We start from the raw sequence: 26679 nt of genomic DNA on the forward strand, positions 1-26679 counted from the left end.
GGCCTTTTGCATTTCCTAAGACGTCTGGGTGAGACACCCAGAGAACAGTTCTTTGAAAACTGTATTTATGGTGCGTTTCAGGGAGCTTTGGTCAGTTGCCAGTGTCGTCAAGAGGGACTCGGGCCCCTCCAGCTGGGAGCTTGTTCTCCTTGTGCTCTGCGCCTGGCCTCCGGCCTTGGACCCCCTGAGCCTCTCCGCTGGCGTATTCACGGGCTCAGGGCTCAAACTTGGGCCTCTGCTGGCATGCTGCTCTGTCCCCGGGAGGGAGCATGCCTCCCAGCCCTGGAGCCTGGGGCCCTTTGTGTAACTGGCCAGGGCGGTTACGGTTCTGGAACGCGGCCCGTGTGTCATCCCAGCCCCGTGTTAGCCCAGCCTCTTCAGCCTTTCAGGAGGTCTCTCGACTCCTTTCATTTCTGCCATGGACTTTGTCAGGGCTCCCCCGAGGCCTGGCCCAGCCTCACGTTGTGGGGGGTTGGCCCTCCCCGTCCGTGGCGAGACTGCCCGTCTCTTCCCGTCCGCTCCATTAATCCTCACAAAGCGGGGTTCCTGCTCCCCTCGCCCAGATGGCGTCTTTGTGGCTCACTCGCCCTGCCCGGGGGAGCCCCAAGCTGGAAATGCTGTATCCGGCAGCCCCTCCAACCTGTCCTTTTTCTGGACAGGATGCCTTCACCAGGGTTGGCAGGTGGGGACCCATTCTGGTTATCGTGACTGAAAGACCTAAACGTCATTCGTTATGTTTGTCTCCTGAGGGAAAGACTGAGTAGGACCTTGACCATGTGGAGAAGCCCAGATGCTCAGCGGGATTCTGCCCTTCAGCCCCGGGTTTTCTGATGAATGGGGTATGAGTCTTTCCTATTAAAAAAAAAAACAAACCCAAATTTTCCTAAAACCAAAGAGCCTGATCTTGGGAAACTGGTGCCATAGGGGCAGTGCAGTTGGCTTCACAGGCAGAGGGAGCAGAGCAAGCCCCCTGGGAAGCCCGTGGCCTTCCCCGAGCAGGCGGTCTGCGGGGCCGGCCCTGGACTGCAGCCTCGGCCTCCTCGCTGTCACTGCAGGACGGGGTGGGGCGGAGCCGCCCCCCAGGAACGCAGCCAGGCAGCGCTCTCGGCTCCTACTAGCGGCGCTCGCTTGGCAGGAATGTGTGTGGGCTTCAGCCACCTCGGCCCTAAACTCGTCCATAAACAGCTTTGACTTTGCCTCTCCTTGTCACCGTTTGAAAGCAGCTTTGTGAGGGGCAGCTTACATAGAGTGGAACCCCCACCGCAGTCCTGACGAAGACGTCTCTGTGACTGTAGAGTGTTCCCTGTGCCATCCCCTTGCACATGTTTCGTCCGCTGGCCTCAGGCGGGCAGTGATCTCTTTTCTTCACTATAGTTTTGTCTCTTTAGCGTTTCTCATAAATTGGTTTATTTGTTGGCCTCAGCACTGCTGGCATCTTCGGCTGGGTAATTCTTTGCTGTGGCGGCCTGGCCTGTGTGTCGTACAGTGATTTAGCAGCATCCTTGGTCTCTGCCCACTAGAGGCCAATAGCTGTCTCCTCTCCCTGCCAAATACGACAACGAAAAATGACTCTGCTGCTGCTGCTAAGTTGCTTCAGTCGTGTCCGACTCTGTGCGACCCCACGGACGGCAGCCCACCAGGCTCCCCCGTCCCTGGGATTCTCCAGGCAAGAACACTGGAGCGGGTTGCTATTTCCTTCTCCAATGCATGAAAGTGAAAAGTCAAAGTGAAGTCGCTCAGTCATGTCCGACTCTTAGCGACCCCATGGACTGAAGCCCACCAGGCTCCTCCGTCCGTGGGATTTTCCAGGCAAGAGTACTGGAGTGGGGTGCCATTGCCTTCTCCGAAAAATGATTCTAGACATTGCCACATGTCAACTTGGAGGCAAAATTGCCCCTGCCCAAGAACCATTAATACAAATGGACTCCTTGTTTGTTTGTTTGTTTTGTCTGGCTTATTCATTTCCCATAATGTTCTTGAGACCCTTCCATGTTTTTGAGCATATCCATAGTTTTGTTTTGTTTTGTTTTTTGATTGGTAATATTATTTCATTGTGGGGTTACACCACAGTTTCTTGAATCCATTCTCCCATAGAAAACACAGGTGAAACTTGAAGCCTCATAGTTTGGATTCCTGTTCCCGTTTCTCACTGAGGAGGTGGTGGATGACTTGCAGGGTGGCTTCCGCTCATGGTGCCCTGGTTGTCCCCCTTTTGCCTGGGCCCAGCGCCTTCCATCCTTGCCTCTGGATGGAGGACTCAGGTTGCTCCACTGGTGTGGACAGCATTTTCACTTGTGTAGACAGGCCCAGGTTTAATGGCGCAAAGGGGAGCAGAGAAGCTGGCTAAGGGCTCCCCAGCACTGTAGCTGCTTGACAGAGGTGAGTGGACACCCACTCCTCCCCTCCAGGTGCCCCGTGGGCAGTCCTGGAGCAGTGGCCCTGGGGCGGTCATCTATTTGAGTTCTCTGTGTCTCTTGTGAGGCAGAGACACTCCGCTGCCTCCTGCTTCCAGCCCCACAGCACCCACCAGGCGTGCCTTGACTCCCGCCATTACACACGCCCTGCTGACGAGCCGCGCCTGTGCAGATCCATGCCTGGCAGCTGTGGATACCTGCGCTGCTTTGTGAGGTGGGCGTGCACCCGGGGTGAATCATGCTGATGGCAGGCTTCTCAGAGCCTGAGTACGGCGCCCGCCCAGAACACCCCAGCAGACCCAGAGCAGCCACAGACCTGGGCTGCCCCCGAGGGCCTGGACACACGTCTTGGTGTGTTTCCAGGGAGGTTGATTTGAGGCTCTGTGGCGGCTCCAGCAGCCCTGTGTGCGGGTCTGATGTCTTCTGCTTCAGATGCATTCTGAGACTTAGGAAGGACAGAGTTGCAGGAAGATTGCTCCTGAAATCTGCAAGAGAAACTTGTACCACATTTCCTGAATGTGTGCCTTCATTCGCCGTTGTTCCAGAGAGGAACTCTCTTGTTCCCAGCCCAGTTCTAGCCCACGAGCTTGAGAGGACCTCTTCCCCTCCCTGTCACACTGTACCACTTGGGTGGTTGGGTTGCTAATGGCAACAGTGTCACACCCTGTTTTTCCAAAAGGCTTTCCTGGCAAATACCAAAGGGCACTCTTTGTCTCTCTGTCACGTGCACACACACTCCCCACCCCAGGGAAGCCGTCTCCCCCTGCTGTGCACCCAGAGCCTGCCCTGGCCTTCCTGGCTTTTGGTGCTGATGCTTATGAAACGCAAAAGCCAGCACAGCCCAGGTAATCCCACTCTCAGCCAGCCTCTGCAGCCTACTTGAGCCTCCAGCTTAGAACTCCTGCCTCTCCCAGGGCTGGGAGGAAGGAGGAAGTTGGGATGAGATCAAGGTGTCACCCTTGCTTCAGGAGGCAGGAGACAGAAGGGGCTGAGCAAAGAGAAGCACGTGGCCCCATGGTGGAGCGTGCTCCCAGACCGCACTGGTGTCTCGGTCCACAGCAGGATGACATGCCGACGCCCTGCTCTGGGGCACATCCAGGGAGGCTCCTCCGACAGTGAGAATTGGTACATGTATGTAGCCTTGTTGGGAGATGGTCCCTGGGCTCGAGCTCCAGCCTCAGTGTGTGCAGGCTCATTTGGCAGCAGCTGAGAAGTGAAGCTCAAAGCAGAAATCAAAGCACCTTATCTGCTAAGAAAATATTAATCCAGCCCCGGGAGAGAAGGGAAAGGCTCACCCGGCCGTCCACTGGCAGTCCAGGCGGCCACTTGGGGGCTGAGAGAGTCCCGCCAGGGCCGGCACATGTCGGTGCCCAGTGGGTACTTGCTGGGTGTTAGTGGTGCTGGGTTGTCCATTCTTTGCCTTCATCCTGCCCCACCCTGCTCCGCCTGCTGTTTGCTCATTGCATAGTCCTTTTCATGAGCGAATGTCTTAAAAAGCACAGACAGAATCTTACAACAAGTAGCACATTGTCTGGGTGATCCAGAGCACGACTCTGCAGTTGCCAGGGTGGCTGGAGGCAGCAGGGAGGGGAATGGAGGGAGAGAGAAACGTGGGTGGGCAGGGGCGCATCGCCAGGGGAGTGGTCCCGTGGGAGCTGTGGGTCTTCACTTCAGAATCAGGCCTTTTGTTCCCAGGAATGAAGTGGACCGAGTGAGGGTTGATTGCTTTACTGCTGAAGGACCCGAAGCTAATAACCAGCAGGTCGTTTTGTATTGAATAGATGTCATTTATGTACCAAGCAGTTTTGAATGCTGAGTGCTGAAGCCCAGGGAACCCTGAGCTTCTGGTGGACCCTGGGTAGCAGAGCCTGAGACGGAAGGACAGCACCAAGCAGCTCTGAGTCCCCAGGATCCTGGGAGGGTGTTTCAGGAGCAGAGCCCGTGGGAGGCAGAGCCGTGTGCGCGTGTCTTCCCAGCCCTGAGCTCATGACTTCACATTGGTAGCTTGAAATCGATTGGCCATGACGGGAGAATTTACACCAGAGAAAGGGGCAGATGCTGCAGGTCGTGGGTCTGCCCTTCCCACCTCCCAGCACCCCACTCACCAGCACCCCCAGGACACAGTCTTTCCTCCGGGCCCGGCTGTGATGTGGCCACTCACGCCCTCTGCCTGAACTTCTTTCCCCACTGCACCTACTGGCTCCTTCAGGTCATTTAAGTTCAACTCAGATGCACCCTCAGAGAGCCACTCCGCGTGCCCTGTTTTGCCATTTTATAGTGTGTGATCCCTCCTTGAAAACACTTTATGTACCTTTCTTGTCTTGAAGGGTTTTTTATTGTCCATGTCGGGCCCCCACCCTGACCCTCGCGCGCACTCACAGAACTCCTCTGTTCTCTCTGCAGCCTCCTTTTCTGAAAGAGTCCGGAACATGTCACCTGATGAGATCAAGATCCCTCCAGAGCCCCCTGGCCGGTGCTCAAACCACTTACAGGTACGTGCACACTCAGCTGCTGAGGCCCGTGCAGACTGGGCGGGTGTCTGGCTGGGTCTGACTTTAAGCGGCTTCTGGAAAAGAAACAGCCCAAGTGGGAAGGAGCCTGCAGTCCTGGTGACCTCGCTTAGGCTGCTCCCAGGAGCCGGCACCCTACCCCCGGCTGCCTCTGCAGCCTCAGCTGGGCCCCTGCCTGCCCCGGGACACTGCCAGCAGAGCAAACAACATGCCTGTTCTGGGCATCCTTGAGCCCAGGGAATGTCTCCGAAGGAACTTGGCTAAGAACCTGAGGGGTCATCAGAATGTTCAAGAAACAAGTAGGAATGCAAATGCTGCTGCTAAGTCGCTTCAGTCGTGTCCGACTCTGTGCAGCCCCAGAGACAGCAGCCCACCAGGCTCCCCCGTCCCTGGGATTCTCCAGGCAGAAACACTGGAGTGGGTTGCCATTGCCTTCTCTGCAAATGCACACGTGTGTAAATGCATGCGCTTCAGTCCTCGTTTTCCTGAAATGGTGGTTCACTGGCTTCCTGTCTGATGATCCCTGACTTGCGGAGATGGAGTGTGGAGTGCGCTCACCTCGGGAGCAGGCCCTCAGGGAACAGCTGGCCTTACTCCTCCCTGTCAGCCTCGGTGGCGGTTTCTCCTTGTCCCTCTGCGTGTTCCCCTTTGAAGGGGACCTTGTGACAGTAGGACAGACCCCCACGGCTGCCCCCGAGCGGGGCCTCTGGCTACGCCGCTAGCCCTCACACACGCTGACGGACGGGTGACCGATGGGGCCTGGGACTGGGAATGTGGCGACCTGGGTGGGTGTCGAGCGGGGCTGGGCTGCAGCACACTGGCCCTTCTCTTCCTGGAAACCCCTTCCCTTTGCTGAGTTGTCTCCCCACCGCCGCCACATACCACCCCACCCCCGGACCCATGTCACTCACACTCCAGCAACAAGCCGCAGCCTGTAAGGACAGTCCAGCCGCCACCAGGCAGAGATAGCCAGCCCCAGCCTTCAATATCAAAATGTTTCTCCTTTTTAGATCCTGCTAGTGGCAGAAACCATGACAGTGAGCAGAGGTTTTAGTTCCCCTGAGATAGGAGAACCCGCCTGATGGCCGAGGGCACACAGAGAAGTCATCTGTAAGATACAGCAGTGCCTCACCTGCCGAGCCTTCCGGGAAGGCCTTCCTCCATCACCCGCAGAGCAAGGACATGGAGACATGCGCTCGGCTTCTCTCTGCCTGGCAAACGTGTTACAGACCTCTCTCCCCGGCTCAGTGCTTCCCCTGGGCAGTCTTGACTCCTGACAGCAGTGGGTCACCTTTCCTGATGTTCCAGAGGACCTCGCTCAGGCCCTGCCCCCCGCCCACCTCCTCTTGCAGGTGAAGAGCACCCCAAGTGGTTTCCTCCTGGACAGTCTGTGTTTAGCTGCCACTAGTTGGGGAGGCTGCCGAGAGACCCTGCCCTGGGCCAGTGCCAGCCTCGCTGGGTAAGCCTGCTCCTCCTCCGAGGTGGCCCGGCCCTGAGGCTTGGGTTCCTGGGGCCTCTTCAACTCCCCGGGCAGCCCTGATGCCATCTGTTGCGGGCATCGTCTTTGTGGGCCTCAGGACCTGTGACACTGGCCTGGACCCCGCCAGGTGGTTCTCTGGTTTCCCATTGAGCCAGAGCAGAGCTTGAGGGGAGACTGCATGAGAAACTGGCTCTTGACCCCCAGCAGTGTCTCTTGGTAAAGTGGCAAGGACTGGCCAGCTGTGAGCCTCCCCTCAGAGGACACTGGGGAGGCTTGTGACACCTCTCCTCCTGCCTTCCCAGGTCTCCTGGGTCTTAACCCCATGTTAAAATTAAAATCCAGCATTCAGCCCCCACCTGTCAACACTAACTCTTGAAGCTCCTCTTCAGATGATTCAGTAGCTGATCCCCAAGTGGGGGTTTGTTCACTGTCTTCGCCATGGCTTCTCTAGCTCCACCTTCTCATTCCTCCTGCTGCTGACCACCCAGAGGGGATCAGGTGAAAGCACAGCGAAAGCAGACTGGTCTCCGTCTGTCTCGTCTGCGCTGGGTGGAGGAAGACCGTCTGGCCGGAGCAGGGCTTCACGTGGCTCCCCCAGGTCCTCGTGTCCACAGCACATGACCACAGGCTGGGATCGCGAGGGGTTCCGTCACCATCGTCTTTCTGTCCCCTTTCCGTAGGACAAGATCCAGAAGCTCTATGAACGGAAGATAAAGGAGGGGATGGACATGAACTACATTATCCAGAGGAAGAAGGAATTTCGGAATCCCAGGTGAGTTTTCTGTGAGCCAGCAGGGGAACGGTGGGAGGTGATGTTGGACTGGGGACAGGAATGCCCCCAGAGAGGTGCAGGGAGAGGCCCTGCTCAGATCCCAGCTGAGCCCAAAGGGACCGTCACCCGGACTGCGCTAACCTCATTGAGGCTTCGTCTGCCGTTGAAGAACCAGGCAGCACGTGCAGCAGGTGCAGAGGGGAAGCCGCAAGACGTGGGCTGGGTGGTTCTGCCTGGGCTCTCATTCCCTCCTCCTGGAGCGCATGATCTGAGGCCTTAGTGTCCTCAGCTGTACGAGGAGGGGATTGTCTAGATGGTCACCCCAGGTCCTCCTACCTCTAGAAAGTTGTTGATTCTGTATGCAGGTTTGACAAACAGACCTGTGTCTTGGTCTCACTCTGTCCAGCGTTCAAGCAAGTGACACACCCAGGAAAGAGCCTCGTGTGCTGATTGGCGAGAGCTGCCCTTGCCCCTGTGGGCCTAAATGGGGAGGCCCCAACCCAGCCCCACAGACTGAAGGTCTGCTGTCCAGTTGAAACCTCATCTTGACACCATACTCGCTCTGGCCGCTGGCCCCAGTCCCTCTCTGTGGAAGGTTGGAAGGCCAGAAGTGACTTTTAATGTCAAGTCAGTGGACTTTTGCCCTCCTGTTTGGAAACTTGTTTAGAATAGTTCAACTGGGCTAAAGACTTGGTCTGCACGCAAGTGCTAAATGGCTCTGACCTCCTGGAATCCGGTGCTATGCAGGGCCTCGGCTCAGGCCCGCTCAGCGCCCTGTGGTCTTCTTCTTTCAGCATCTATGAGAAGCTCATCCAGTTCTGTGCAATTGACGAACTCGGCACCAACTATCCAAAGGTATGTGCCACCTGCAGAGGCGGCGGGTGAGGGAGGAGACCCAGGGCCCTGTGCCCTCTCCACTGGCTTCAACCTGGAGCCACTGAAAGGTCCGTGTGGCACGCTGCCAGCAGAGGAGAGCCGTCCCCGTCTCCCTTGTTTGAGCCCGGGGGCCTCTGCTTGGTTGGGCTAGCGTGGACTTGCCATGCCGTGTAGATCAGCCTGTCCACAGTGCTTTTCTGCCCTCACTGTCCTAAGAAGGGTTGGCTGGAGACGGGATGGCATCTGAGCCTCCCTGTCCTGGAAGGCCGGAGACTCCAGGCCAGGAAGATCCATGGAAAGACTTGGGGAGAAGCATGTGGTTTCTGAGTCATTTCCATTTATTGGCCCTTTCTGCAACTTTGACGGAGAAGGCAGTGGCAACCCACTTCAGTACTCTTGCTTGGAAAATCCCATGGATGGAGGAGCCCTGGTAGGTTGCAGTCCATGGGGTCACTAGGAGTCAGACACGACTGAGAGACTTCACTTTCACTTTTCACTTTCATGCATTGGAGAAGGAAATGGCAACCCACTCCAGTGTTCTTGCCTGGAGAATCCCAAGGACAGGGGAGCCTGGTGGGCTGCCATCTCTGGGGTTGCACAGAGTCGGACACGACAAGCGAGTTAGCAGCAGCAGCAGCAACTTTGAACTTTTCTTTTTCAGGATATGTTTGACCCCCACGGCTGGTCTGAAGACTCCTACTATGAGGCATTAGGTGGGTAGCCGTTCATCTGCCTGCTCACCCATCCATCTGTCTCTCCAGTCATTAGGCAACACAGGTTTCAGGGTGTCCTCCGTGTTCGGCCATGTTTGAGGAGCTGACGATGCAGCCTTGAACCATCCAGACCCCCATCCCTGACTTAAGAAGCTTACAACACAGCGAAGAAGACAGGATCAAAGGAGTGATTCCAGCAATAACGAGTGGAGTGATGAAGATGCAGGCTGGGCCACCTAACCAGGGGCCAGGGGAGGGTGGGCAGCCTCGTGGAGGACACCGTGTCCGAACGAGGTCTGAAGGTGCACAGAGGCTGGCCCAGCAGGTGTGGACGGGTCCCAGGCAGGGGGCAGGCGGGAGTGCAGCTCTGTGCAGGGGCCTGGCTGGGAGAACCGGGAGGAATTTCAAGGGGCCCACTCCCTCGGGTGCCAGGTCCCAAACCAGCGGCCCGTGGACCACCAGATCTGGCCCGTGGGTGTGTGTTGTTGGGCCCCTATAAGTTCTGTCTTGCTTTAATTTGAATTCATTGCTAGTGTTTTATCTAAAAATCCAGAGACTTCTCTGGTAGTCAAGTGCTTAAGACTCCGCACCTCCACTCTAGGGGGCTCGAGTTCGATTCCCTGGTGGAGGTACTAAGATCCCAAGTGCCGTGCAGCCAGGCCAGAAAAGAAACAGTGCAAATCTAAGATCCCGGTTGCTGAGGAGGTGGTTACCCTAGGCCAGCATTCCCCCGTGGCTGGAGCCCAGAAGCAGCTCACCCCTCCAGACGGTGTGCAGCCCCAGCGTCGGGGCCTTTGGACTGTGAGGCCCGGCTTCGTGCTGGCTGAGGGCTGGCTCGTGACTGCCCATCACAAAGCGATGCTGCAAGCAGGAGCCCCGGGAGAGCGGCAGGCAGCCGTCCGGGCTTCTTTGGCCCGAATTACCTTCTTGTTAATCCGCTGCTCTGTAACTGCCTGTCCTGTCTTCATAGCCAAAGCCCAGAAGATTGAAATGGACAAGTTGGAAAAGGCCAAAAAGGAGCGAACCAAAGTAAGTGATGGGCGGACGTCCTGATGAAGGGGGCAGCTGTCTGGGGTGCATGGGTCCTGCAGGCTGAGCCAGGGGGCTTCCCTTACCCCAACCCCCCACCGCTGGTTCATCACCCGGCGACACTCTGAGCAGCCTTAGATGTGCTGGATTTTAAGCCTCCGTGACTCAGCTTGAAGACGCTTCCTGGGCTGCTTCCACTTGGTTTCTCGGGACTTAATGTTGGCTGCATTATGTCCCCTCCCCCGCCACACACCCTTATAGCTGCCGGGCCCTGGGGGCTTTCTCCCTTTGGGCCCATCAGCAGTCTCCTAGGCCTGAACGGAGGAAGTATGTCCTTCCCAGGGCGCTCTGGTCTGTGCCATTCTTGGCTTCCAGCACTGGCCTCTGCAGCCCGCCTGAGTGCTTCAGTGTGCCTCCCGTGGCCAGGTGACCCCTCACGTCAGGACCCTGAGCGTGCTGCTTGCCTCTGGTCTCGGTCCTTCAGGGGACCGAAACTTGGCCGTGAGACCAAGTTTCTGCGCTGTGCCCTTTCTGACCGGAGTCTCAGAGAGAGAACACAGCTGCAGGACACCCGCCCTTCCACCTGCGGTTTAGCCTGGTCCTCCTCCCGCAGCACATGTGGCCTCCAGGACGTGTGTCCCCTGCCCCCCTCCCTGGGGCCACAGGGTTGATCTCTCTGGGAGCTGGTGCTGGGGCGATCAGGGGTCCTCATTCTTAACCCTTGATTGAATTTCCCAACTCTCTCTCCTTCCCCCTTTCCAAACCCCAGGCTTGTTGCAGGGACGTGTCTGCAGCACCTGGGGGCCGGAGCTGTCCTTCCCCTGTGCGCATGGGCACCGCCTCCCCCGAGGTGTGAGGGTGGGGCCTGGGCGGGCAGGGGTGCCCCAGCACGCGCAGAGATGGCCATGGCGGGAGGGGCCCGGTGTCTGCGGGAAGCTCTCTTCCGAGGATTAACCGTCCTCTCCAGGCGCCTCTCCAACGCCTCCCCTGCTGGACAGTCACAGCTGGTTCTCAGCGCTTCCCTCGTGCAGTGCCAAATTGCCTCCTGTCCCCCAGGAGCAGACAGCTGGCAAAAAGATGTGGATGCGTGCTGTGCGCAGGTCCTAACTAACGATCGTCCCTCTCACCCCCAGATTGAGTTTGTGACGGGCACCAAGAAGGGCACCACGACCAACGCCACGGCCACCACCACCACCACGGCCAGCACAGCCGTCGCAGGTACCGCGGCTCCGCTCCCCGCCTCCCCCGCAGCCGCAGCCAGGGCCTTCCCGCCTTATCTGCGGGAGCAGGGCCGTGGCGCTCTGGGCCTGGGGTGGGTGCCGGCTCCCCGGCTGCCCTCGGCTTCCTGGGGCTGTGGCCTGCCGTTTCTGCTCCCTGGTCTCAGACCACTGGCCTGGGTGCGCCCTGACTTCTCTCTGGCCTCATCCCCAGACGCCCAGAAGAGAAAGAGCAAGTGGGACTCGGCCATCCCGGTGACGACGATAGCCCAGCCCACCATCCTCACCACCACGGCCACCCTGCCAGCTGTTGTCACCGTGACCACCAGCGCCAGCGGCTCCAAGACCACGGTTATCTCTGCCGTGGGCACCATCGTGAAGAAGGCCAAGCAGTGACGCGAGGGACCCCAGGGACCGGCTTAGGGTGGCTTGGACAGTCTCCCCTCCATGGAGGGGAGGAGCCACTCTGGGACCTGACGAGACCGCGGCCTCCTGGGAGGTTCCACATTGTACATTTCAGGACTGGGACCCATTCCCCTCCCTCCTCCCTGTGAGGAGCCCCGGGTGGCATTTGGCCTGGAAGAGACGGGGCTGCAGAAGAGCAGGGCTCTGTGGACGGCGCCCCCGCCACGCGGTCTGCGCCGGATTAAAAGTGCCGCGTTCCTCACGTCTCGGCGTCTCGGATGCCCTGGTCTCTTCACAGTCTGTTTTCAGGCAAATGTGAAAACTCAAGTGTCCTCTCGTCTTCTCGGTTGGATCCTCACCTCGGGGTTGACAGCAGGGTGACCGCAGCCTGCAGCCGGCTCAGAGGGGGTGGCCCGAGAAGTCACCTCGGTCATTCCCAGTGAACGTCTCTTGGCACGGGCAGGCAGGGGTAGAGGGGGGAAGGCCCGGGCTCCCGCTGCCCTGGTCCTGGAGCTCTGAACCCCACCAGCTGTCAGGAGCCCAGCCTGTCCTCCCCTGGGCGCAATTGAGCCCTCCTCCAACCACCTCTTGGACACACCCTGGCCTTTGAAGTCTCACCAGTCACCAGAAGGGCGGGAGCTGACCCCTGACCCTCGCAGGGAGGGGGCAGGTTGCAGTGGGGAGATGAATCACCTCCTGGCCTGGCTGGGCAGCCATTCATTGTTTACATAAAGTCCAGCTCCTGGGAGGATCCGCCACCCCACCCTTCCTGCGCCTGTTATCTCTGCCCCACAGCAGCCCTCGGGCAGCGCCAGTGGCCACTGGGCTCCTCTGGGGCCAGAACAGATTTCCCAGCAGCTGCCAGGCATGGAGCCCTGGGTCTGGAGGAAAAGAGTGCTTTTCCTGCTCTCAGGCAGCTCTCTCCCCACCAGCGGAAGGGCCGAGCGTCAGAGAAGGAAACCAGGCTGTGAAGAGCTGACCTGCTTCCCTGGAGTGGGCAGGGGTTCAGAAAAGTGGTCCCCAGGAGGCACCGGATGCTGGGGCATGACTGGGGGAGTGTGACGACCCAGCCCTGCGGCCCCCAGAGTAGAGATGGAGCCACCCCTGCCCCCTCCCCACAAACACATCCCCAGCTGCAGAAGAGGTCAGGTCTCCCTGTCCTTTGAGGAACTTCGCAGCCCTCGAGAGAGAGAGAGAGAGGGCTTCCCGCCTGCAGCCTCCGCCAGGGCCCCAGGGAGCTCATGTGGCAGCAGCTGGGACCTCGGAGTCAGCACCTCTGCTCTGGAGCCCAGGTTAAAACAAATTGTGTTTGAGTCGTGTGTCTCAGGCCTTTAGCTCTGTAAGTCTTCTCTGTCAAATCATGGTAATAAAGCTTTTTGAGCTGGTTGTGAGGAACCTACGAGATGATTTATGCATCGCTCTTGTTGCTCAGTCATGTCTGACTCTTTGCAGCCCCACAGACTGTAGCCCACTAGGCCCTTCTGTCCATGGGGTTTCCCAGACAAGAATACTGGAGTGGGTTGCCATTTTGTTCTCCAGGGGATCTTCGCAACCCAGGGATTGAACTTGTGTCTCCTGTGTCTCCTGCATTATCAGGCAGTAGTGGCTAACAGCACTGAGCCCCCAGGGATACATTTATAGAGTACTCTATCCAGGCTTGTTATTGATCAGTCCAGCTCCTCCTTGTTTTAGACCAAGGAGGGAAGCACCCTCTAGAGATGATAAAATCCGCCTGGATCATGGCCTTCGACTGTCCTCCAGGCCCTCCCAGACGTGCCACCGAGCCATCCGATCAGTAATGGCTATTCCCCCTCGGGGCCCCAGTCACAAGGGCCCTGGGGAGAGAAGTCTGGGAGTTGGACAGCCTGGAGTTAGAGCTGTTCCACTTACTAGCCTGGTGAGTGGGTGAAGGTCTTTAGTCCTGCTGAATTTTGGTTAACTCTCCTGTGAATCGGGTCTAGTGCCTGCCCACTGTAGTCCCACTGAGCCACAGGAGCAGGTTCTCAGCCTTCTCTGAAGGCTGGGTGTCCCAAAGTGCCCTGTCCTTGCTCACAGCCTGTCCAAGCTGAACTCGACTCCCGCCCACCCACACATCCCCACCCTCTCCCCAAGGTCCCCATCTTGGGTGCTGACATCGGGATTACCCCGGGCTTGCCACTGCATCCTGGACCCCCATGCTCTCCCCGCATCCTGTGGGCCACTTCAGGAACCCCTCCCCATCATTGTCACTGCTGCCCCGGCCCCCAGTTGCTCTCGCCTCATCTGCTTACTCGAACTCTTCCATCCAAGCTCCAGTCTGGCCAGCATCTTCCTGCCCCCCAGCTCTTACCTAGTCACGTGGTCTCCCACTGACCACGAGAGAACCCACTTCAGCCAGGCAGGCAAGGCCACCAGCATTCTCATCACCCCTCCAGCGTTTCCCCTCCTTCTCCCCACCCCCCACACCCCCATGCTTGGCTCCTCCCAACTTTCTCACTCCCAACCTCAGCACCGACACTTGGAAGATTTTCTTAATTGCAGGTCAGTTCAGTTCAGTTGCTCAGTCGTGTCTGAGTCTTTGCAACCCCATGAATCGCAGCATGCCAGGCCTCCCTGTCCATCACCAACTTCCGGAGTTCACCCGAAAGTTCACTCATGTCCATTGATGCCATCCAGCCATCTCATCCTCTGTTGTCCCCTTCTCCTCCTGCCCCCAATCCCTCCCAGCATTAGAGTCTTAGCCAATGAGTCAACTCTTCGCATGAGGTGGCCAAAGTACTGGAGTTTCAGCTTTAGCATCATTCCTTCCAAAGATATACCAGGGCTGATCTCCAGAATGGACTGGTTGGATCTCCTTGCAGTCCAAGGGACTCTCAAGAGTCTTCTCCAACACCACACTTCAAAAGCATCAATTCTTCGGCGCTCAGCCTTCTTCACAGTCCAACTCTCACATCCATACATGACCACAGGAAAAACCATAGCCTTGACTAGATGGACCTTTGTTGGCAAAGTAATGTATCTGCTTTTGGATATGCTATCTAGGTTGGTCATAACTTTCCTTCCAAGGAGTAAGCGTCTTTTAATTTCATGGCTGCAGTCACCATCTGCAGTGATTTTGGAGCCAAAAATAAAGTCTGACACTGTTTCCACTGTTTCCCCATCTATTTCCCATGAAGTGGTGGGAGTGGATGCCATGATCTTCATTTTCTGAATGTTGAGCTTTAAGCCAACTTTTTCACTCTCCACTTTCACTTTCATCAAGAGGCTTTTGAGTTCCTCTTCACTTTCTGCCATAAGGTTGGTGTCATCTGCATATCTGAGGTTATTGATATTTCTCCCGGCAATCTTGATTCCAGCTTGTGCTTCTTCCAGTTCAGCGTTTCTCATGCAGGTCAGATTGTCTTAATGCTTTCCTGATTCCCCCCGGGCGTTAGTCGCTCCTTTCTCGGGGCTCCCCAATCTTTCTTGCATCTCAGATGACACTGTTGCCTTGCAGCATCTGTCCACACAGCCCAGCAGCACCGTCCCAAGTGCCGGGCGTGAGATAAGAGCCCAGGTGATGCAAGGGATGGAGGTGGCGTTTTCTGGCCACACCATGCAGCATGCAGGATCTTAGTTCCCAGATAGGTGAGGGTTAAACCCATGGCCCCTGCCTTGGGAGTACAGAATCTTAACCACTAGATCAGGCTTCCAGGGAAGTCCCTGCACTCTCTAATTTTATGCATGAGGGGTTTTTTTGTTGTTCTTTTTTTTTTAAATCAGGGTGTGGGAGGTGCATACAGAGAAACAGTTTGTTTATTTAAGGCAGGAGCAAGGCAGAGATACACACCTGCAGAGAAAGGGTGTGGGTGTTCTCCCTAATGGGAAGGAACGCCTTTATGCATGTTGAAAATCTCCAGGGACTTCCCTGGTGGTCTAGTGTTAAGATTCCACACTTCCACTGCAGGGGGTGCAGATTCGATCCTTGGTCAGGGAACTAAGATCCCACAGGCCTTGTGACCAAAAATATAAAATCTTTATAATTAAAAAAAAAGTCAAGGTCCTTTGAACATAAAGAATAAGAAAGGTCTCTGTGACCAGATTTGGAATGGTCCTCAGGAGAAATAAAGGGCAAGGTGCTGAACAGTGCAGGGAATATGCTTTTGTGTAAGACAGGGAGGAAATACAAAACCAAAAGTATAGAGAGGAAAGAGACAAAGAAAACTCATTTTAAATTTGAATTGGAACTATCAATATGAGCTCATGATTCAAATCAGCTATGTCCTTCGGAAGGACCCAGAAGCAATGGCTGGCCCCCTGTAGCAAGGAGCACATGTAGCACCCGAATCTTGCCCTTCCCTCCCAAAAAGGAACCAGGGCTGCTCGCAGAGAAAGGGCTAATCCAGAAATCTAAGTGGAACTGCTCCAGTGTGCCCCAGAAAGCAGGGAGGACTGCAAGGAGGGTTTCAAAGGTCAAAGGAACTGGTTTGAAAAGACCTCCCGCTGACTAATTATTGTGAAAAAGGAAAAACTCCCTTGCTGACTGTACACTGCTAAGCTCTCACACCAAGTGCGTGGGCTTTTCACAACCAAGCACTTCTAATGCCAACTGCCCAGAGTCAGCACCAACCCCAGAGGTGAAAGGGGCTCCATCCCATAAGACTGTCTCCTACCCAGAAGCCAATTGCAAGTCCTGGCCTCCCCAACTTCCAACTGACTGGCTGTAAATTGGGGGTTCCCACAGTACTCTTGCCGGGAAGGTCCCATGGATGGAGGAGCCTGGTAGGCTGCAATCTACGGGATCGCTAGGAGTCGGACACAACTGAGTGACTTCACCTTCAGTTTTCACTTTCATGCATTGGAGAAGGAAATGGCAACCCACTCCAGTAGTCTTGCCTGGAGAATTTCATGGACAGAGGAGCCTGGCAGGTTACAGTCCATGGGGTAACAAAGAATCAGACATGACTGGACACCTGAGCGCGCACACACTTCATTACATGCTTCATTAAATCATTGGACATTGTTTTGGAGAAGGAAGGCAATCTCTAACCCGTCCCCCTTCTCTGGAGGTTGGGGGTTGGGGTGAGGGTGGGGGAGTATTGAGGCTGAAAGTTTCAACACGTGGTTGGTTCCCCTGGCAACCAGTGCCCCCAACCTTAGTGGCTTTCCAAAAGTCACCTCATTAACATAAACTCTGTTGTTTTTGAAAGGGGCTTCTTATGAATAACAAAGACTCTCCTTTCACTTATATCGCTCCGGAGCTTTTCCATGAACCATAGACAAAAACCAAACATATCTTGCTTATTATATCAGAACATCACCAGTGTAAACTACTGGATAAGTGAAAATCCATTCATGCATGGTATTTGATTTGAAAAAACAGAAAAAATGTATTTGCCACCATTCAAGTTGAATATATCAGCTCTTTACTCTGAAAATTAGAATTAAAAGAATTAACCTTTGTGCACTGCTGATGGGATTATAAAATTATGCAATTGCTATGGAAAACAGTATGGTGGGCCTCTAAAATTTAAAATAGGACTACTACCACGCGGTCCATCACTTCTGGGTTTATATTCAATAAAACTGAAAGCAAGATCTGGAAGATAATGACTGCACACCCATGTTCATAGCAGCTTAATTTACAATCAGCCCTGGGATTTCTCTGGAAGGAATGATGCTAAAGCTGAAACTCCAGTACTTTGGCCACCTCATGAGAAGAGTTGACTCATTGGAAAAGACTCTGATGCTGGGAGGGATTGGGGACAGGAGGAGAAGGGGACGACAGAGGATGAGATGGCTGGATGGCATCACCGACTCGATGGACGTGAGTCTGAGTGAACTCGGGGAATTCGTGATGGACAGGGAGGCCTGGCGTGCCGCGATTCATGGGGTCGCAAAGAGTCGGACACGACTGAGCGACTGAACTGAACTGAACTGAAGAGGAGGAAGCTACCCAATGTCCATTGACAGATGAATGGATAAAAACAATGTGGTCTATACATACAATGAAATATTATTCAGCCTTAAGGGAAGAAAACCCCACCACATGCTACAACAGAGAGGAAGCTTGTGGGCTTTATACTAAGTGAAATGAGCCAAACACAAAAAGACAGATTGTGTGATTCCAATCAGATGAGGCACTAGAGTATCAGTAGCCCCTTAGACTGCAAGGAGATCCAGCCAGTCCATCCTAAAGGAGATCAGTCCTGAATATTCATTGGCAGGACTGACGCTGAAGGTGAAACTCCAATACTTCCGCCACCTAATGGGAAGAGCTGACTCACTGGAAAAGACCCTGATGCTGGGAAAGATTGAAGGCAGGAGGAGAAGGGGACGACAGAGGATGAGATGGTTGGAGGGCATCACTGGCGCGATGGACATGAGTTTGAGCAAGCTCCAGGAGTTGGTGATGGACAGGGAAGCCTGGAGTGCTGTAGTCCATGGGGTCGCAAAGAGTCAGACACAACTGAGTGATTGAAATGAACTGAACTGAACTGAGAGTGGTCAAAATCACTGATTCAGAAAATAGAATGATAGTTAACCGGGGGTTGGGGGAGTGAGGAGCCATTTAATGGGTATACAGTTTCAGTTTGCAAGATGAAAAAGTTCTGGGAATCTGTTTCCCAGCAACGTGTACATAGTTAACACTGTTGATCTATACGTTTAAACTGGTTAAGGGAATTCCCTGGCAGTCCAGTGGTCTGGTGCTTTCGCTGCCCTGGCCTGGGTTTAATCCCTGGTTAGAGAACTAAGATTCTTCAAGCCACGAAGTACAGCCTAAATAAATAACTGATTATGATGTAATTTTTATGTTTTTACTACAATTTAAAAAAAATCTTTGGGGTGGTTTTGTAATGTAATAGTAATTGTTTAAAGTTCTATAACTCAAAAAGAAAAGATATTTACCCTGTATTTTGGATATGTATAATTCATTCCCAGTTGTTGAAGGAAACCTTTTTTTTTAATTTGAAGAATACCTTTTATTAAATATAGAAACAGAAAGTCTACTCTTCAACCCCCAAAGAATAATTGATTCAAGCAAGGATCAACAATGGATGCTAGAACTGTTCAGTGAAAGTTTGTTGGGAAAAGGGCAGGATGACAAAACACCATCACCCCCTCTTAACTACTTCTTAATCATGAAGTGAAAATGCATTTTTACAATTAAGAGAGATGGTGAGGCAGCTAACATCCTGTGCCATCCGATAAAACACAGCATCTCCTAAGACCATCCTTGCTGAGAAACTGTAAATCTAATCAGGCTTTTAGACATAACTTCCAGTTTACAGGAGGATAAAAATCAAGTCAAATAACACCATGAGGAAGTAACCAGACAAATCCAGACAGTAGGACCTTCTTCTGGTCAACTGGCCAATCTCTTTAAAAGGTCAATGTTTGGGGGTGGGGGAGGGGAGAGACTGTTCCAGGGGCAAGAAAGATAAAAACACTAACTGTAGTGGGGGTTGAGATAAGGTCTCTAGACGGGTCACCAAACTGTTCCGGTCACACATTCACTGTCCATTTATCATTTAAGCTGTTTATAGAAATGGGTACCACTCGTCCAGTAAGTGACATACATGGTCAAGCAAAAAATAGTGGAGGGCTTCCCTGGTGGCTCAGTGGTTAAGAATCCACCTGCCAATGCAGAGGACAGGTCTGATCCCTGATCCAGGAAGATCCCATGTGCCAAGGAGCAACTAAGCCCGTTTACCACAACTACTGAGCCTGTGCTCTAGAGCCAGGGAACCACGACTACCTAAGCCCGCTCACCCTCCACAAGAGAAACCACCACGATGGGAAACACTTGCACAACCACTAGAGAGTAACCCCTGCTCCCTGCAGCGAGAGAAAAGCCCGAACAGCAGCAAACACCCAGCAGAGCCAAAAATATATAAATAAAATGTTTTTTTTTTTTAAGTCAATGTTTGGGGGTGAGAGAGAGGAGAGACTGTTTTAGGAGTAAGAAAGATTAAACAGTCAACTGTGGTGGGGGTTAATACAAGGTCTCTAGACGGGTCACCAAATTGTTCTGGTCACACATCCACTGTCCATTTATCATTTAAGTTGTTTCTTTATAGAAACGGGTACCGTAACTGATGTACACGGTCAAGCAAAAAGTAGGCGCATCCCTGGAGAATATGCCGTCCACCTCGGATGCCCATGGTTTAAACTGTGAGTTCCGTGAAGCAAGCAGGTGGTGTGGCTCATTCCTCTGCGATCCCCGGCACCTGGCTTAAGAGCCCGTTAAATGCTTGTCAATGAATAAATGATTGAACTAATGAGGGAGCAAGTCTGGCCTCCCTGAGGCCGTGGAATGAGCGTGGGTAGGTGGGAGCTGCCATCTGAGGTTCCTGGACCTCTGTTTCAGGGACCTCGGCTCTTTGGCAAAGTCTGCAGAAGGAAACCCCACTACATACCAGGCTCACTCTGGCCCTAAGGCTGCAGAATCAGACAATAGGGGGTTTTGTCTTATTATTTTTTTTTATATAGAAGTAATATGTAGTACAAAGCTCCTTAACCCTTTGGGGACCAGTACCTATTTGGGAATTCAGTGTAATCAAAGGATCCTTTTCCCGGCAAACCCACATTCCCGTGTCAGATACACCTTGAGTTTCACGCGTGATCTCAGATGATTCATGGACCACCCCCCCCACCCAGGTCCATACTCAGGTTCTGGGTAATGAAATTCCAGACTTGAAGAAACCTGAGGGACCTCATGGGTTGTCTTCTGAGGGCCTCTCAGGGTGCACGTCTCACCTCTCAACTGCTGCCAAAGTCCTGCTCTCCTAGTCTTTTTTTTTTTTTTTTTTTTTTGGATTGTGCTGCACAGCATGTAGGATCTTAGTTTCCCAACCAGAGATTGAACCTGCGCCCCTTGCATTTGAAGCACTGGACCCTTGCATCTTAACCACTGGATCACCAGGGAAGTCCCCCTAGTCATTTTTTATGACATATGATTTTATTTATTTATTTTTGGCCATGCTAGGTTTTTGTTGTGCGAGCTTTTCTCTAGATGCTGCGAGTGGGGACTACTCTCTAGCTGCGGTGTGAGGGCTTCTCATTTCAGAGGCCTCTGCTGCGGACCATGGATTCTAGGGTGCGCAGGCATCAGTGGTTGCAGCTCCTGGGCTCTAGAGCGCAGGCTCAGTCAGTTGCGGTGCACCGGCTTGGCTGTTCTGCAGCATGTGGGACCTTCCAGGACCAGGGATGGAACCCGTGTCTCCTAAATTGGCAGGCGGATTCTTTCCCACTGAGGCACCAGGGAAGCGCTCCATTAGTCATTTTTAAAAGGGTCTGGAATGAGGAGAGGAAGGGGTTGCTGGGCTCAGTGGGGTCTGTGGCATTACTGCCTCTGGGCGGGGCTCTTCTTCTCTCGGAGGGCGCATCAGCAGCCCCCACTGTGGGGTACACCCCTGATGGATGGTGCCGGCAGCTGCTCCCTGAGCCTGTATTTCCCGGGGTGGACTGGGCAACTGCTGGAGTAGCTCAGATCCGTAGGGCATGACCTGGGTACCCCAACCAAACTGGGGTTTCTGCCGCAGAGCTCCCGACTCCAGGAGCCAGCCTCTGAGCCCCTGGCCCATGCAGAGCAGATCTCAGATGACTGGGCAAGGTGGCAAAGGGGAGACCTGTGGCTCGCACAGCTGCAGTGAGCGCTTGGTGTCCTTGGCGGCTCCTCAGTCAATCCCAGCTGTTCCTAGGGCCACTCTGAGAGCTGGCGGTGTTTGCGTCTGTTTACAGATGAGACTACTGAGGCTCAGGGAGGCCATGTGACGATCCCTTCTGGGTTGACTACACGTTTATTGAGCAACTGCTATGTGCCAGGCACTGAGCTAGGTGGTGGGGATCAAAAGATGTGCTACACCGTGTCCATCCTTGGGGTTCACCATGCAATAGGGAAGAGATCCCTAAACAGATTATTTCAAACCAGTGTGGCAAATGACAAAAAAAAAAAAAAAAAAAAAACATGCCCCAGGGGCACACAACCCAGTCCAGGGTTCAGGGAGGTCAAAGAGGCTCCTTAGAGCATGTGACATCAGCATAAGGCCCTCAAGGATAAGGAGGATAAACCAGGCTGGGTGAGGGTGGGAAGACCCCAAGTAAAGGGACCAGCCTGGTGTAAAAGAGCCCCAGTCCCTGTTTGCAAAAGGATGCTGACTTGAAGCTGCTTGGCTGGGGGAGAGGGGGGGCATTTGTACAAGGTGGGGCCAGAGAAAAAGACCAAGTTGAGGTCATGGAACAACACCAGAGAGTTTAATCACTTAACCATCAGCACTTGAGAGAGGATGGGGAGGACGGGGGAGGGGGGTGGGTGGGGGGGGTGTCAGATTTGTGAAGCAGCTTGTCAAGAACAGCTGTAACCATTCGAGTGTCTCTCCACCTCAGGTGGGTGCTGCCTCTTGAGGGGCATTACTCTTGCTTTAAGAAGGTTTAATTAGCTTGTCTGCAGACACTCAGAGAATCAGTTCTTGCCCAGAGCTCCCTCTGTGCACACGGGGTGAGTGCGCTGGGGAGTTGGGGAGGCTAAGAAGATGCTGGGAAGGCAGACCTGGCCTGGGGCAGCCCAGGGCTTGTCCTCAGTGCCCGCACACAGAGAGGGGGTGCGCGGCGTTGATTGTCGGGTTGTGTCTGGGGCTCCTGGTGGCTCCCCAGGGCGGGGGCGATGGCTCCCGGCCCAGGGTCTGGAGGAGAGGGACGGCGGTCCCAGAAGGGGGCTAGGAGAGGCCGCCTCCAGCTGGGGGCACCCCTGCCCCCGAGACTGAAGCCCGGAGGGGCGAGGAGGCTCCGCTCCCGGGGCTGGACCGGAGAGAGGCGGGTGACTCCTCCCCGGCCCCGCCGCCCTGGGTCGGGGAGCAGGGCAGGGCGCTGCGAGAGCCGCAGCCCTTTCCGGGGGGCGGGCCCAGAGGCGGCAGCGCCCGGCTCCTGCCCCGACAGGTGCGCGCCGCGCGCAGGAATGCGGCCGGCCTGATTCACCAGCGCCTCCTTCCTACCTGCCTCCCGCCCCATAAAGCGGTCCCCTCCCCGCCGCCGCCCGCCCTCCCTGCAGCCCGCCCTCCGCACCGTCCCGGCTCGCCCGCGCGCCGCATCTGGAGCCGCCGAGCGGAGCCCAGCGCGGGGAGGGCGCGAGTCAGCCCCAGGGTAAGTCCAGCCATCCCCCCGCACTCCGCCCGCCCCTCCAGGGCCCCGAGCCGCCGAGGCTGGGCGCTCTCTAGGAGATCTCCGAGGGGAGAAGCGGAAAGGGAGTGCGCACCCCAGCCGCTGGCAGCCCCACGGGGGAGCTGATTGGTGGACCGGCGGCTTTTGTTTTCCCAGCTCTTCCTTTCCTAAAGGCCAGCCGCCCGGGGCAGGTGCCCAGCCTGCCCCGGTGTGTCCAGGGGACCCCCGGGGGAAAGGGAACAGGCAGAGCTGGAGAAGGCGCTTGGTTGTCAGACCTCTGGATGGAGGAGGGCAGCAGGGAGAGAGGTCTGGGAGTCGGGTGGGAGCTTGGGAGAAGTGGTGGGCAGGGTCCCGGCGGGTGGCCTACTGGGCTGGACACTTCTGGGGTTCAAAAAGAAGCAGCCCAATAGAGGCAGAGGCCCTCCGATTTAGCTGGGTGGTGCCACTGTCCATCTGGGGTCTGGGGACTCCCTGACTCTCCTCTCCTCCTGGCTGGGTACACGCCTGCCTTGCTCCCAAAGTCAGCTCAGGACACCCTTCCTCCAGGAAGCCCTCCTGACCTCACGGCCCACCACTGTGACCTCCTCCAGGGCCAGCCACCCCCCCGCCCCCCGTCCCCACCCTCTCAGCCCCGGGTGGCCCTGTCTGGTTGTAGGTGGGGGCCTCTAGATGGCTCCTCCTGGGCTCCTTCTCCCCAGTGGCCTGGCCACACCCTGAGCCCAAGGCTGGACTGGGTTGTGGTTGCCTCGGACCACAGCTGGAAGTGAAGGCTGCGGGTCTCTGTCCTGGGGGGCTGAGCGGGTAAAGGAGAGCAGGAGGGACAGTGGGGAAGGGGTGTCTGTCTGTCTCCTTGGCCTTGAATCTGCAGGTGATAGAGGAGCAGAGGGGCCAGAGGATAGGGAAGCAGGAGGGAAGAGAGCGGTGGAGGGTGGGTGCGGATGTGCCAGGCGGGGGCTCCCATGGGGTAGGTATCAGGAGAACACTGAGCCCATGTTATGTGGGCCATAGCATGTGTCCAAGAGTATGTATGTCCCCGAGCCTGCCAGACTGGGTGTGCCGCTATGTGATAACAGCGGGTGGCAAGCACTCACTTCCGGGTCCGCCTGCTACATAAAAAGGCCCCGCGCCTGGTGGGACCCGGAGTAGCCTGGAGAGTTCGTGTCCCAAGGGCTCTGCCCGTGCCGCCACAGGCATGTCTCCCAGGAAGCCCACAGTCCTAACTCTTACGTGAGATATTATTTTTCCACCCACCAATGACTACTTTGAAGACTTTTTAGGGAGTCCCCTTGGTGGTCCAGGGCTTCCCAGGTGGCAAAGTGGTAAAGAGTCCGCCTGCCAATGAAGGAGACACGGGTTCGACCCCTGGGTCAGGAAGATCCCCTGGAAGAGAAGATAGCAACCCACTCCGGTATTCTTGCCTGGAAAACTCCCATAGACAGCGGGGCCTGGTGGGCTCCAGTCTGTGGGGTAGCAGAGAGTCAGACATGCCTGAGCATGCATGCAGTGGTGGTCCAGTGGCTAGGAATCGGTGCTCTCACTGTCCGGGCTTGGGTTCAATCCCTGGTCAGGGAACCAAGGTCCCACAAGTCACTTGGTGTGGCCAAAAGCAAAAAAGCTTTTTAGGCGGTTCCCTGGTGGCCCAGTGGTTAAGACTCCATGTTCCCAAAGCAGGGGGCACAGGTTCATTTCCTGGTTGGGGAACTAAAATTTCTCATGCTGCAAGATTCAGCCTTAAAAAAGAAAAAAAAAAACTTTTAAAAACACAAGTTGAGTCAAACACAACACTCGGTGTGCATCGCTGCTATTTTAGTCTCTGAATATAATGTGAAGGTTAAATGGGGCAGGGGGTCTGCTGCTGCACTGCCCCATCTCATCTGGACAAAGGGGATCAGGCGGTCATTCCCCCACTGGTTCCCATGCAGATTAAATGGCGATTATGTACGTGACATGCTGGGCCCTTGCCCATTGTGTGCCCAGCCTGTGGGCACAGGAGAGTGAGTAAGAGCCCGGCTGGGAAGTGCCTGTACCTGCATGTGTAATGGTGCCCCAGGGAGGCCCGGGGAAGCAGCCAGTATTGTGTAGCCTGTGGGTGTGGTGCCTGTGCCCCAAGGCTGCAGGAAAACCATTTCCCCCCCAAGAAGCAGCCCTTCTCAGCTGGCTTGGGGCACCCTTACCCCAGGCCCCTCTTAGAGGCGGGCTCCTCCCCAGCTGACCGCCTGCGGATGTGTTGGAGCTCCTGGTGGCTGCCTCGGAGAGACGGAGGCATGCCCTCCTGCAGCCCCTCGGGTCTCCCCAGAGCCTGGGGGGTGCCTGCCCCACAAGCCAAGGATGAGGGCCAGTAGGCATGGCCTAGTCTCGGGCTGCTGGGTGATTGGCTCTGGAGAAAGCAGCCGGGGCGGTCACTCTTGCCATCAGCTCTGCCAGGCCAGGCGCCTCTGGCCAGCCCCTCTCTTCAGCAGGCTATCCATCTTGAAATGTTCTCAGGGATGTCACTGAGAAGGTCACAAATGACTTGAGATAGTTTAATAGTTGAACCAAAGGGGCCTTCCCTGGATCAGTGGTAAAAGAATCTGCCTGCCAATGCAGGAGACACGGGTTTGATCCCTGATCCGGGAAGATCCCACACGCCGAGGAGGAGCTAAGCCTGTGTGCCACACTATTGAGCCTGTGCCCTAGAGCCCGGGACCCCTAAGCAGAGAACCCACCGCAGAGAGAACCCTGTGCACCGCAACTAAGGAGAAGCCCATGGAGCAAGGAAGACCTAGCACAGCCAAAAACAATGAATAAATAAATCATTTAAAAAAAAACAGTGAAGCAAAGGCAGATGGGGTGTCCTGGGGTGGCTGGCAGTGTGTGTGTGTATGAGTGGGCTGCAGGAGTTTTTAATCCCCCTCCAGGCTAACTTTCGAAAGGGTGATCTGCTCAGGATCCCCCCACTCAACTCGGGCAGGCACAGGTGAGGGGACGCCCTCCTCTGATGGGCCAGGCAGCCATTACAGAACTTAGCTGAGTAGCAAATCATGTCCTCCCTTCCCCAGGCCCCAAATACTGCAGAGGGCCCCCTCCTCCTGGGCTGTATCCCATCACCGAAGGGCAAGTAAGCGGGCCAGGACCCTCTAGGGTGGCCCTGTCCCTGCCAAGCCTGACGCAACCCAGTGGGGTCTGAAAGGCGAGGGTGGAAAAATCCCTGGTCTGCCCTCCGGGGAGCCCAGTACAAAAGGCCTAGCACTGGGACAAGCTCAGAGCCCAGAGTCCTCGGTGGTGAGAGGGTGGGGACCTCCCTGGCAGGGCGTAGGCCTACAGGGCATCTGGCCACTCTAGGGATGCCAAGGAAGGGGGCAGAGGAAAAGAGGGATCAGGGGTCCTGGGCCCTACCACTTGTAGGCCAAGTGGCCTCAGAACGTCACTAAAGTTCTCAGAGCCTCAGTTTGTACATCTGTGCAGTGGGAACGGTGGAGCTCTGACGAGGACCCAGTGAGCTGACACGTGGACCAGGGTTGTCAGGCATCGTGTGTCAATTGTGGGTGTTTTACAGGAAGAGGAGGATGGCAGGGCCACATCCCAGCCCGTGGACCAGGCTGCTGCTGGCAGCCCTGCTGAGCGTCAGCTTCCCCGGGCACATGGGTGAGTCAGACACACCCCTGCAGCACCCTTCTTGGCGGGGCCTCAACTTTCAAGACACTGCCCTTAAGGTAGCAGGGTGTGGGGGGAGGCTCTCTGTCTTGCCCAGACCCTCACTCAGCCATTCAACAAACAGCCACCACCCACTTCAAGGGCTGCGGAGCCATGATCCTGAGCTGCGTGGCCCAAGGGAAGCGCAACAAGACTTGGTCTAAAGGAGGGGAAAGACATCCACTCAGAGAAGGCAGGAGCTTTCAGGGTGTGCTGAGGCCTGGACAGCGGAGTTGAAAGATTTTATGGGAATTTGAAGGAGAGGAAGGTGATCATCACCAGCTCTCTGAGTGTCTGCAGTCTGCAAAGGGCTCCTACTGATAGAATAGTGCCTGTCCGTGGATGCCATGGCTGGCAGCTCAAAGCAGTCCATGGTGGGAACATTTATACTTTGGAAATCGGTAAATGCTGCAAGTCAGGGCTTCCCTGCCCTCACCAGAGACACTGCTAAACATTAACAGCACTCCTTTTCC

General features: G+C 55.5%; 2 protein-coding genes across 9 annotated transcripts in view; both read left to right on the forward strand.

Moving 5' to 3' along the window:
* LOC102398845 (SAP30 binding protein) overlaps positions 1 to 12811 on the forward strand; it is a 33700-nt gene extending 20889 nt beyond the window's left edge. For 2 of the 4 annotated variants that reach the window (XM_044938581.2, XM_006045261.4), the window contains 8 exons: positions 4818 to 4906; positions 7085 to 7176; positions 7971 to 8031; positions 8714 to 8765; positions 9736 to 9794; positions 10564 to 10644; positions 10928 to 11012; positions 11226 to 12811. In XM_044938581.2, coding sequence (XP_044794516.1) covers positions 4818 to 4906; positions 7085 to 7176; positions 7971 to 8031; positions 8714 to 8765; positions 9736 to 9794; positions 10564 to 10644; positions 10928 to 11012; positions 11226 to 11407 — 701 coding nt within the window. In that variant the 3' untranslated portion in view covers positions 11408 to 12811. The remainder of the gene's footprint in view (positions 1 to 4817; positions 4907 to 7084; positions 7177 to 7970; positions 8032 to 8713; positions 8766 to 9735; positions 9795 to 10563; positions 10645 to 10927; positions 11013 to 11225) is intronic. The other 2 variants (XM_044938582.2, XM_006045262.4) reach the window with 1 other exon arrangement.
* Positions 12812 to 21822: 9011 nt separating this feature from the next.
* The window catches only part of ITGB4 (integrin subunit beta 4), a 33173-nt gene continuing 28316 nt past the window's right edge, over positions 21823 to 26679 (forward strand). For 2 of the 5 annotated variants that reach the window (XM_025279517.3, XM_025279518.3), the window contains exons 1-2: positions 22240 to 22516; positions 26070 to 26158. In XM_025279517.3, coding sequence (XP_025135302.3) covers positions 26080 to 26158 — 79 coding nt within the window. In that variant the 5' untranslated portion in view covers positions 22240 to 22516; positions 26070 to 26079. Of the gene's footprint in view, positions 21876 to 22239; positions 22517 to 26069; positions 26159 to 26679 lie in introns of those variants that run through there. The other 3 variants (XM_044938584.2, XM_025279519.3, XM_025279521.3) reach the window with 3 other exon arrangements.

This window comes from Bubalus bubalis, chromosome 3 (assembly GCF_019923935.1).
Source record: "Bubalus bubalis isolate 160015118507 breed Murrah chromosome 3, NDDB_SH_1, whole genome shotgun sequence".
In the NCBI taxonomy this organism is placed as follows: domain Eukaryota; kingdom Metazoa; phylum Chordata; class Mammalia; order Artiodactyla; family Bovidae; genus Bubalus; species Bubalus bubalis.